General features: G+C 45.7%; 1 protein-coding gene across 2 annotated transcripts in view; it reads right to left on the reverse strand.

The window, feature by feature from the left end:
- Positions 1 to 3282, reverse strand: part of LOC310791795 (uncharacterized protein) — a 6762-nt gene extending 3480 nt beyond the window's left edge. For both annotated transcript variants that reach the window (XM_083653460.1, XM_083653459.1), the window contains exons 1-2: positions 1973 to 3282; positions 1 to 209 (exon numbers count right to left, since the gene is read on the reverse strand). The exon at positions 1 to 209 is cut by the window's left edge and continues 396 nt beyond it. In XM_083653460.1, the coding sequence (XP_083509586.1) occupies positions 1 to 209; positions 1973 to 2974 (1211 nt within the window). In that variant the 5' untranslated portion in view covers positions 2975 to 3282. The remainder of the gene's footprint in view (positions 210 to 1972) is intronic.
- Between the last annotated feature and the right edge of the window lie 9656 nt (positions 3283 to 12938).

Below are 12938 nucleotides of genomic sequence, written 5' to 3' on the forward strand. Positions count from 1 at the left end.
ACAGACGCCGTGTGGACGGGGGAGGGAGAGCTAGTTCTTAGGATGACGCAGTCCTGGTCGAGGTGTGCCGACACCTGGAACGGACCGGGCTTGTGATTGGGCACCAGGGCCATGCTGAGGTCTCCGACGTGGGCGGGGTCGTGAAAGCTACTGGGCCCCCCCTCGCCAAGGTCAATGTTCGCCGTGAGACGATCAATCTGCTGAACCACCTGAATGACAATAGAGAGGGTCAATACGTATCCATATTCACATTGTACCGAAGACAAAGTTTCTCCTGACCATGCAACTATGCTGAAGAGGTAATAAACTATCCAATCCATCATTCAAATGAAAGCTGATTTATCTAGATGTCTTTCGTTTCCTATTCTGTCTCCATTTGCATCCATGATGTCGATTTCCTTTTTGTTTTATGCTGCAATACAGTGCTAGGGCTCGCACAGAGGCATTCAACTGTGAGTCCATGCTATTTTACAGCTGCGTGCAAAATGGAGACTGTAAAAGCGAGGCATCATTTAGTAACAGTCTCGAGCCTGGAGACTGTAAAAGCAAGGCGTCATTTAGTAACAGTCTCGAGCCTGGAGACTGTAAAAGCAAGGCATCATTTAGTAACAGTCTCAAGCCTGGAGACTGTAAAAGCAAGGCGTCATTTAGTAACAGTCTCGAGCCTGGAGACTGTAAAAGCAAGGCATCATTTAGTGACAGTCTCGAGCCTGGAGACTGTAAAAGCAAGGCATCATTTAGTAACAGTCTCGAGCCTGGAGACTGTAAAAGCAAGGCGTCATTTAGTAACAGTCTCGAGCCTGGAGACTGTAAAAGCAAGGCATCATTTAGTAACAGTCTCAAGCCTGGAGACTGTAAAAGCAAGGCGTCATTTAGTAACAGTCTCGAGCCTGGAGACTGTAAAAGCAAGGCATCATTTAGTAACAGTCTCAAGCCTGGAGACTGTAAAAGCGAGGCATCATTTAGTAACAGTCTCGAGCCTGGAGACTGTAAAAGTGAGGCATCATTTAGTGACAGTCTCGAGCCTGGAGACTGTAAAAGCGAGGCATCATTTAGTAACAGTCTGGAGACTGTAAAAGCAAGGCATCATTTAGTAACAGTCTCAAGCCTGGAGACTGTAAAAGTGAGGCATCATTTAGTAACAGTCTCAAGCCTGGAGACTGTAAAAGTGAGGCATCATTTAGTAACAGTCTCAAGCCTGGAGACTGTAAAAGCGAGGCATCATTTAGTAACAGTCTCAAGCCTGGAGACTGTAAAAGTGAGGCATCATTTAGTAACAGTCTCAAGCCTGGAGACTGTAAAAGCGAGGCATCATTTAGTAACAGTCTCAAGCCTGGAGACTGTAAAAGCGAGGCATCATTTAGTAACAGTCTCAAGCCTGGAGACTGTAAAAGCAAGGCATCATTTAGTAACAGTCTCAAGCCTGGAGACTGTAAAAGCAAGGCATCATTTAGTAACAGTCTCAAGCCTGGAGACTGTAAAAGCGAGGCATCATTTAGTAACAGTCTCGAGCCTGGAGACTGTAAAAGCGAGGCATCATTTAGTAACAGTCTCGAGCCGGGCTTTTTAATGTGCTGGCCGGAACGCTGCCAATTTCAGCAGCTCTCTGCAAAAGGTCAGTGGCAAATCGCTCTCACTCAATGATGAGTGAGTCACAAACAATACAGTAGGCATGCACACACACATGGAGCGCACGTGTACACACACACACACAAACACAAACACACACACACACACACACACACACACACACACACACACACACACCATGTCAAACTGACCTGTAGTGTAGCTGTTTTTGTGACCTTCTGAGCTTCATGTAAATGGGTTTAAATGTCACATTTACATTCGATCACCTACAAAATACTTGAGACATCTGAGCCCGACTCAGACCTTCATGCCATTGCCAACAGACCCCGATGTAAACACAAACCCAAGGTATTTACACAACTTTTAATAGGCCCCCTCCTACCTCTTTCATCTCCACGTGAACCTGCTTCAGACCGCCCAGCACGTCTTCCAGGTCCGTGACCACTTGCCGGATCTGATCGCGGACAGAGTCCTGTCCCGCCTTCTGCTTGGCTGCGTCCGAGCCCTGGTGGCTGTTAGCCACCGCTTTCAAGGGCTCGTGGCTGCTGGAGGCGCCAGGCGGAGGGGCGCAGGGCCCCTTCCGTCTGCTCTGGTTCAAGTGTTTCTGTGGGACTTCGGTGGAGAAGAAACCTTTGTGAGGGGCGCCGCGTCCATTACAGCCCTCCTCTGATCCACCCTTCAATCCGCTCCAGTCCTGATGGCTATCTCTCTCCTCCACTCCCTCATAGCACACAGGCCTCTGTCCACAGTGGCCATTGGGCATGTGTAAAGGACCCGTCTGGGGGGCGTGTGTGTACGGCTCCAAATGATAACGATCAATAGCGTTTGCCTCCTCCTCCTCTGAGACGTACTTGACCGTCCGCCTGTGTCTGTGGGCCTGACCTTTGACCTGCGGGGGTGGGAGTGGTGGCCGTGGCGGCTGGCCGGTGTTAAAGGGGCGTGCCCCCGCGTCACCCCACACTGCCACACAGCCACACTGTTCTCTGACAGGGGGGTAGTGTCTGGCCCCGGGCTCCGGCGGGCAGCTCCACTGGGCAGGCTTCGGGTCCCAGGGGTAGCTTTGGCTGGGGTCGTCTGGCTGGCTGTAGGGACCCGGCCCTACAGCGAACACAGGCCTCCTCTGTGGGCTGCGATGACCGCCCCTCTCATCCCTGTCCACTGCGAAGGCTCTCCCTCCTACGTCTTTAAGCCGAGGAGCCTGAATGTCTCTCCTGCGGTCCGGCGATGGGTGGTCCGCTTGCGTCGGCGTGGGCCGGTATCCTGGCCCGCCGTGGTGGGGGGGAAACGGCGGCGGCTCATAGCGGACACAGCGGGGGCACTGGCAGGGGGCGTTGTGCTGAAGAAACCGGTGGTGCCCTGCTGCCCGGGTCCTGTCTGTGTACATGTCCAAAGGAGTCCAGACAGGCTTGTGTGGAGAACGCCTTAGAAAACAACTGGTTTCCTCCCCTCCCAGCTCTCTCCAGCCCAGTCATTCACTCGCTCTGTTTTCCTCATCTGCCGTCTTTCCCACAAGAAAACTTTTCTTCAGCTCTCTCTTTTTTGTGCCGTGCCCAAGACTTCTCCCTCTCTCCCTCCTCTTCCTTCCTGGCCGTTGTTTCCCTTTTCTCCTCTCCTGGAGTTGTTAATTCCAGCACCCTTCTCCTTTCTTACCCTGGACCTCCTTCTCCTGTACTCCTTCTCCTAACTTTTTCTTCTTCCTTCTTCCTCCTCAGCCTGTAGCCCTCTCTCCTGCACAGGGGCCCCTCTCCACCTCCCCCCTTCTCTCTCTCTCCCTCTCCCGCCTTCGTTGTTCTGTCTCATTTGCTGCTGCGTCTCTCTCCCTCTCTCCCTCTCCTGCACTTGGCCGTGTGTTTCCCGTTTCCGTCCCCTCCCCTCTCCCGCTCTCTCTCTCTGTTTCTCCACCTCTCAACTCCGTCTCTCGCCCGGTCCGTCTCTGGTATTCTCTCTCACACAGTCGGCTGTAGTACCTGGAATTCTGAAATCCTTCCCTCCTCTCCGGCTGGAATCCAGCTGCCGTGTGCGGCTCCTCCGGCAAAAGACGGCGCCTCCATGCGGGTCTGTGTGTGAGAGAGTCTGGGCTCCGGTGCCGAGCTCATTAGCCTTCAACTACAAGCCTTTTGCACTCTGCAATTAAATGCTGCCTGGGATTCCTCAGCTTCACAGACTGAGAGGGGAGGGGAGGAGAGGGGAGGGGAGGGGAGGGGAGGAGAGTGGAGGGGAGGGGAGGAGAGGGGAGGGGAGGGGCACTGGAGGAGGTGGGGTTTCTAACATAGACAGACTGAAGGCGCAGACAGCACTGAGTAGACGAGACAGAGTCACTGCCTTCTTCCCCATAGATGCTTTGTAGTTCTCTCTCTCTCATTCTCTCTCTTTGTCCTTTGCTACTTCTGTCATTCGCACACTCTATCATTCTCTCAATTGAAGTGAATTCGGTTCAGCAGTTCAGCTAAACTTCACTCTGTCGAGACACGCACCGACAGTAACTCTGCATAGGAAAGTATGCGTTTCCCCCCTCTCAATGCCAGATACCCCTTACAGTGGTTTTTATAGCCAATTTGTAAAGGAAGGAAGGACACTGTCTGACAAGTCCAAACATTTTCTCCAGCTCATGTAGAATTCATTCATTCTTAACGGAGCAGCACATGATCATTATAAACCTCTGTGCTGGGAGTAGCTGGCCAGAATCTCCCACAGAATGGAACAAAGATCTCCTTCCAAACACAATCGGGTTGGTGTGTCTTCACACGGAGAAGCCGGACGAGAAATCGAGAAGATCTCTGGTGCTTTCAAAAATAGCATTGCATGCCTGCACTCTTTTGTCCACGACGGCTGAGAACGGGCAGTTATTTTCACAGAAACTAACTGGAGCTTTGAAAACAATGGGTTGTAAAAAATAAATAAAAAAAACTACCGAGAATAACAGCAGGAGAGGATGAGGGGGATTCATCTACCCCAGCGTGAGTCTGGACCATCCAGGCCCAGCGGGCTGGGAAGCAGAGCAGAACCTGGGAGTAGGTGCCTCATTACGGAGAGGAAGTGCAGTTAAGGCCCATTCACATCCTGAGAGATAATTACAAAGGTAACTGTAATTATAAAAAGATTGCAATGTATCTAAGTAAAGAAGACAATGCCTGTGTTCCAACTACAATGATACAGTAGCTAAAATAAAATAAAAATAAAAACAATCGAAAAACCACAACTAAGGTAGTATTTAAAGTACCGTAGCCTATATTTTGGGGTTGATCTCAACAACGAGAACACATTCAATCAATATAGTACTCTTGTGAATGGGTCCTTTACCCTAATACGGTGGTTCTAAACGTGGGGTCTGGCCCGTCTGGGGACCACCGGTGGTCCTTGAGGGGGCTCCTGGGGGTCCCCAGCAAATTGATGACTTTTTAGCATTATTTAATTTATTTCAGAAGTTAACACAACTAGGGGAGGAATAAGAATATGTTTTGGTCATATACTGTACAGATAGTCATGATTTCTGGACAAAATCACATCTAGCAATATTATAAATACTAAATGGGGGGTCTGTGGCCCTAATGTGGACTAAAATATGGTCCTTGATATGAAAAGGTGTGAGAATAAGTGCCCTATAAACAGTTTCATAGAGGAACACACACATCTGCATCCACACACCCTTATGTAGGACAGTTGCGACAATCCTCTCTCAGCATTTTAGAATTAGATGGAACTTGATAACCTTTTACTCAGAGTACACTTTAAATGTAGTCCAAACTTTTGCTTGAGTAGATTTTTACACCAGTAATGTTACTTATGCAAAATAACAGTACTTCTACTTGAGTAGGATATTTTGGTAACTTTCCCACCCCATCCGCCTTTTTGGCAGGACGTAACACAGGTGCAAGCAGAACATTAATGACGGCTTCCAACTTCCAATCCACTTGGTGATCCAGTGCCAGGGCCCTCATTACTGTTTTGCTTGTACCTGTGTTACTTACTGCATTTTAGACACAAAATTGGTGAATTGGGTGGGAAGTGAAAAAGGCTACAGTCCATATAGATAGAACATGGCTGTTTAATAAGTTATTATTTTGAAAATGTATTTTAGATTTAGAATGTAAATTGTCTATACATACATTTTAATGTACAGTAATGCAATTTCACATAACATGAACATTTATTTTTGGCCCACGGCCATATTCATATTATGCATTTTTGGCCCTTCATAGGAAAGAATTTGGGCACCTCTAATATAGAACGTCAGACAGACAGAGCAGGTAGACAGAAAAACAGTCACATTGCATCTCAGATCACAGTATTTCTCAGCCTGTTCCCCAGACGAAGATCCTTGAATCTGAGCTGCAAACAAAGGACGTAGGTGTCCGCACTGTCTGTCCTCGGATATGAATGGATGTAGCATGCGTACGTGCGCGCGCGCGTGTGTGTTGGTCTGCCGGCTTGCCTCAGAAAGAAAATCCCTCCCCTTCAAAGGCCTTGCTTGTACTGCTCTTACATCACACTTCTTTGTGGCAACCTGCCCGGCCCACGTCCTGCTTGGCTGCACGGCTGTAGGGTAGCGGCCACTCGGCCAGGCAGAGAATGGCAGCCACACTTCTGCCACTCCGCAGTCCCTGTCCTTATCAGGGTCATGGCGACCTAATTAGCGCATATGGATACGTCTAAATGAGTTCAAAAGAGCTCAATGTGGCATTGGGACAGGGTCAGATGCCATTCGGCCTATTTACCCCCCTGCAGAAGCACGGGCCCACATACTTGAGTGTCCCACATCACACTGATATGCAGATTGTTGCTAATGCTATGGTGCAAGAGATAGTATGTGATATATTTAACATTTGAACATTTACTTTGTGATTTACAGTAGAAATCAGAGTGCAGGCCCATTTACAGCATTTTTACCTCCTGGAGTATAATTATGCATAGCCAAGACATTTTAACAATTAGTGAATGGTTGGTTGGTGGCAGGTTACTGTAAGACCCCATTGTGGCCACCCATGTTGAAAATGTATACCCTCATAGTCTTGTAAGACACTTTGGGTGGGTATCAGTCTCTTAAGCAGACAAGTCATTGGACCAGGGGTGCAGTTTGAAGCATTTGAAGATCCAATCATCACTAAAGCGTATTTCAAGCAAGACAGCCAATAAAAACAAATGCAATGGTCAAAGTTGTCACATTGACATATGGTGTTGATTGATTCGCGCGGCACGTCGGGGACAGTTGCCACGTCGCGCGGGCAGATCGATGCACTTGGAATAAGCCTTGCAACAATTGTGTGATGTCCAAACGATTAGACTTCGGGGCTGCATGGCATGAGAAAAAAAGAAAAGAAAAAAGTCTAGAAACAATAGTGAAATAGAGAAATAATATATAGCGTCCTAACCTCCGACACAAACACGGCACGGCCCAAACACAGCCAGGCACTGAGAGTTTTGACCCACAGCTGCAAAAAGATGAGAAATTATCATTCTTAATGTAAATAAAGCTAAGGACGCATATTAAGCTGCACTGGCTTGATACACCAATGAGAAATCACCATAATATTCCTATAGAGAGCCAAAGTGAAACGTCACTTCCTGCTTTCTCCTTGTACCAGTGCTGAAAAAAATATGAATGGCAGTGAACGGGGTGCCAACGTTAATTTTGTCAATTTAAAACATAACTTTGCATGTCAAGAAAGTCGCAGTTTGTCGTCAAACTGAAACGTAGGGGTTAGTTTCGTATAAAAACTACATAGCTCGTGGAATCTTGTTGCATGTCGCCGGTCTTCAGCTTTGCCGCTAGAGAAAGTGACGTCACTTCCGCGACAGTGTACTGTATGTAGTCTTTCTGATTTATAACTTATAGTGCAACAGTTTGGCGACAAACTGCGACTTTCGGGACATGCAAAGTTATGTTTTAAAATGACAAAATTAACGTTGGCACGCCGTGGCACAATTCAAACGGGATAAAAAAGTAACGTTATTCTCCGTTCACTGCCATTCATATTTTTTCAGCGCTGGTACAGGGAGAAAAGCAGGAAGTGACGTTCACTTTGCCTCTCTATAATATTCCTATAGTCAAGGAGGTATGTCTGTTGTCCTCAACTGAGTTTATAATAGCTTTGTTACTATTCCAAATGTATCACTACTGCTATATATTTCCATAATGACTGTGAGTTTAGAGTATTTATGGTATGCTACTTATTATATTTTTTGTCTTCTACCTATATAGCCCTATTACCGCGCTGTCACCCATCATCTTTTCATATTTGTCAGGGTGCGCTGAGTTTTTATATCTGTCAAGGTGCACTGTCACCAATATGTTTTCTATATTCATATCATATCATGTTGAGACTCAACATGAAACTACTCTTAAGTCAGTATATTTGATCGTGTGGTCTTGCCACTGTGGTGGTTACATTACCTTGGAAAAAACAAGCCACTTAACTGTGCGTGTGAATGCATGTGCGTGTGTCATAGGTGCACTCCAGTACCTAAACAAATAGCACTACACCCCTGGGTTGGACATCAAACATCATACAGGAACTATGGAGAATGAAAAGATTGACTTGAATACTAGGTTTGAGGGAAGATTTGTTTGCGAATTAGATGGCAGAGGTGGATACTTTAAAGCAGTGATTCCCAACCTGTGGGAATATATATATATATATATATATATATATATATATATATATATATATATATATATATATATATATATATATATATACATATATAAGGTTGGGAACCGCTGCTTTAGAGAAACTAGAGGACACTGACTCGTGATCTTGTGTGTGCATTCATTCCAAGTGTAAGGCAGCTACTGAAAAATTTATTTTCTTTCCCTGTATCACTGATTCTCAAACCTTTTTCATATCAAGGATCCTTAATTAGCACACATTAGAGCCACCGACCCCCAATTTGGTGAGATGTTGTCTCTAGAATTTTGCTCCATAATTCCATGACTAACTGTATTGTACATAGAGAGATAACAGTGAAAGTATGATCGAAATAATCATTCATCTTCATTGTCTTTGTCTTAACTTCTTGTAAATGAAATAATGGTGAAATTTAACAATTTGTCAATTTGCTGGTGGTCTCTGCACACCACATTGAAAACCTTCTTTTTAGATTGAACAATGTGCATTTCTTAGTTTACCCAATTGGCATTTTAAAAAGGTTTCAATAAGTGTGTGTGTGTGTGTGTGTGTGTGTGTGTGTGTGTGTGTGTTATTTACCGACGTAGAGCAGTGTGTCCCGTATCAGCCTGATAAGCAGACTGTTACTGCTGCACCATTGAACAAGATATGGTGTGTTTAATGGCTTCTCTGTGATATAGATATCAGGGTATGTCGCTGTGAACATTGGCTTAGGTATTGGCTTAGGTTGCCTTGGGAGCTAGCAAACTATTCTAAGAATGCTGCGGTCACATGCTTTTTGTTATTTGCCGTGTGGTATGCAACATGATCCAATGACTATTTTAAACTCCGCCACACGTATGCTATAATTATAACTATGGATAATCAAAGCTAAAAAGAGCAGCAGAAAAAGTTGTCCCGTGACTAAAACAATCCCCCCCACCCCCACCCGGAGTACAATACATTTCCTTTTGGCAAACACTATCCCCAAAGGCTCTGAAACTGACTCAAGTAACAGAATCTCAGACTTGATTCAGTCTCCCACTCACATCATACCTCATATTGGGTTGCAGTCACTCTATGCAACAACCCACATCTCAATAATCCCTAAGCTTAAAAAAATGGTTCTCCAACTGGTCTGCGTCTCTATATCTAGGGCCTATATCTCCTCCTTAGTTATTGGTACAGTTTTGATGAGGACAATCGATAAGGGATAATGGCTTTTACCTGGATTCGCCTCCTCATTGTAGTTCATGACACGACTAAGTGTCGCTGATATATTCTACATGCAGCAGTATATTGAGTGCATGAAGAAGAATGAACTGTTCCAGGGTCTCTGGAGAAATCAGATGAGGTCACACTAACCTTCTATTGTGAGGAAAGGAACGCATTTACTTGGGTGCCACCGCAATCATGATAGCTAGTTTCACCGAGCCTTGAATTGACATTGGTTTTTTTTGGGTAAAATAAATAGAATAACGTCTCACCGAGTGTGTGTTTAAAATATCTATAAAGACAGAGAAGGTGCAGAAATTGATCATAAGTGGTCAGATTCATATCATCTTGGGGGCATCTTGCAGGTATTAAATTGTCCAAAAAAAGCTTTGAAGCAGGATGGGACTCGCTGAGACAAAAGAAGCTCTACTACAGAGAGAACTCTGATCCTCCGGTCAGGAGTGATTTCTCCACGCTAGGATAGCGACACTGGCGACAGTGTGGAGGACCACTTTAGATCAAACAGCCAGTCCAGTGAGGTCATGGTTTAAATCAGTGGTCGTTGGTACATGTCCTGCTTTTAGCGACACAATGCTTGTGTTGTTCCAAAGAGGATTAGAAAACAATTCCCCCTTCCAAGCCAGGAAAGACTGTTGCATCATGGCTAAATGGCACCACAACAACTTACAGCAACTTACAAGATAAGGTATTCCTTGAGCGCTGTGGTAGAACTACCGTACATGGTTTTAGTGTGAGGTTGGAAATGCCCAGGAGTTGACAGACACAATGTGTCAAAGCAAATCACTATTGCTTGTATGCCTTTATTGTTAGTGCAAGGTTAGAAATGCATTGTCGAAAGAGAAAACTGTTATTGCTACGTGAGTTCTGGCGGTGATTTTGATTTTGATCCTGAGACCATTTCAAATGATCAGTCGCTATCATGTGACGCATCTCACAGCACATTGAACAGTGAATCTGCAAACATCTGTACGTGTAAAACGCTTCACTCTCCAATTTGTCTTAATGTGAGGACACACCACCATTGAAGTCAGCCGTTCAAATCGTCCTGAAATCCAAATGCAAGAAGCACTAATAGACAGCGTGACGGGGGAGAGGAGGCGCTGACTTGAGACGCTGGGAGGGATGGCAGAAAGCTGTTGCCATGGCCGACAGTAAGAAAATGGGAACAAAATTGTTCATTTTGCGCTGTTGGCTCGCCGGGGAGGATCGGGACAAAGAGTGGAGAGAAAACTAGTTGTGGTGTTTACCTGCTTTGGCTTTTGAGTGGTGCCAAGGGGAAGGAGAAAGATGGCAAGCATGGGAGGGAGATTTGATCAATCCTGCACTGGCAGAACAAATGGGACATGTGACGGTGAATGCAATGGTGTCTAGAGGGCAGCCAGGACGGCAGTCAACAACACTTTGAGTCGGGTCCAAATCAATTTAAAGACCAGATATGGGTGGGACTGACTCGTCCAAATTGAGGTTAGGTCGAGACCGAGACCAGAGCAAATCGAATCCTATTCAACACCGGAAAAAAAATAAAAAAATAAACATTGTACATGTCTTCCCAAGTTTCCTTTGCATCAGCGGAGATGTAGATCTAGATGTAGATTTTTGACTACTCAATGCATAGAAGTATGTGGACCATCCCTATAGTTTGGCGTGCTGAGGGGGGAGATACAGTAAATAAAGGTGGACCAGCTGTAGAGAAATATATCATTGCAAAGTAGAGGAAAAAGTAGAAAGTAGAGAAGAAAGTAAAGTCAACATCCAAGGTCAAGACAAGTCTGAAAATAGATACGATACCGATACCGATATCTAGTCCAAGATGTCACAAAAGTTGTCTGGAGAGCCGACTCGAGTCCTACAGCCAGGCTAGAGGGTACAGAGCGACATGAGATTCTCACTGAAGGCGTTTGCTCTTACCTCTGTTTCATCAGGGAATTAAACGGCGAGGGGCACAATGAGCACATCGGCCCGGGACACTGGCCTCCTCTCCTGGCCCGGGACGCTGCGTCTATAACAGGAACAGACAGTCACACGTCTTTTCAGCCGAAACACACACTGACCCAGATAAGCACGCATCACATTGTCCATTAACCAAGGCCTTTGGCTGTTTCATTTGGTGTGTTAAAAGAGTATGTAAGCTAGCACAGATATGATTTCAGATATGTTTTCATACATCTAAAGAACATAGCCTACAACAATTCTAACATTTCTTGAGAATCTACATCTTTGGACCACTGAATGAGTAAATTCAAGTAACATTTCTGCTACCTGGTGTTACATTTTAGAGTTCTTACATAGTGTAAGACTGGTTCTCAAACTGTGGTAAGGGTACCATCAGTGGTACGTGGAACGCTGCCAGGTGGTACGCCAGATGACTGGTGGAAAAACCCTCTGAAACCATTACAGTGTTTATAATTTCTTAATTTGTGATTTCATCTTTTCACTTTCAATTTTACTGTTTCAGTCTGCACACCAACATATGTTTACAGTATCTTGGCACTGCTTATGTGAATGACACATTTTATTTTTTATTTTAGGCTATTTCTCCTTAACTTAACCAGGTGAGTCCCATTGAGATGTCCATCTCTGTTGCATACATATGCGCTCATACCGTTCATTGGTACTTGGTTTGCTTTGATCAGAGGTGGTACGTGGTTCAAACAGTTTGAGAACCACACAGCCAGATATTTCACACTGATTACGTAACAGGCAGGGAATATGAGGCTCCACTTATACTTATACTCACTATACCGGTCTTCCTTAGATTTGATCAACTCATTTTCAGATGCAGTCAAGATATAAATATTGCAGATATTTACGTTGTAAATCAAATCAAATCAAAACCATCCTCTCCTCCTCCATCACCATATGGTACTCTGCTGCTACTCTCAAGGACATCAGCAGACTGTAGCTGTGTGCAGAAATGGTGATTGGATGCAACCTGCCTTCCCTTCAGGAGCTGTATACCTCCAGGATGCTGAACTGAGCGGGAAAACACATGGCCAAGCCCTCCCACCCCGGACATAAACTCTTTGTAATGCTCCCCCTAGGCAAGAGGATGAGGTCTGGCAAGACCAAAACCTCTCGCCACAAGAACGGCTTCTTCCCAACTGCGATGGGCCTCATCAATAAAGCGCCCGGCAAGGTTCTGCGCAGCCTCGACTTGGAGCCTTGCCGCCGCCGAGCGGCGACAGCGAGACTGTGCATACTCGAACGTAACTCGTCCAAAACATTATCGTGTCGTTTACCAAGAACTTGCAATCATGTCAGTGGGGGGACATTTTATTGTCCCTCCATTTCAAAACTCATTCCGGTGAGCCTGCAGAAGGCTTTGCTAGATGAGGAACAAGCACGTTAAATGAGGAAATGGCATTTCCTCATTCCTCACAACAAGGAGTTATTGGCGCAGAGTGACATTTTCGAGGAGCTGCACGCCCCCTACGCCGAGCTGCGACGATAGGACGCCCAGCTGCGGCGACCCCCTCGGCACAGTCAGCGCCACCGATTTCGCTCTAG

This window comes from Poromitra crassiceps (assembly GCF_964638095.1).
Source record: "Poromitra crassiceps genome assembly, chromosome: 17".
Classification (NCBI taxonomy): domain Eukaryota; kingdom Metazoa; phylum Chordata; class Actinopteri; order Beryciformes; family Melamphaidae; genus Poromitra; species Poromitra crassiceps.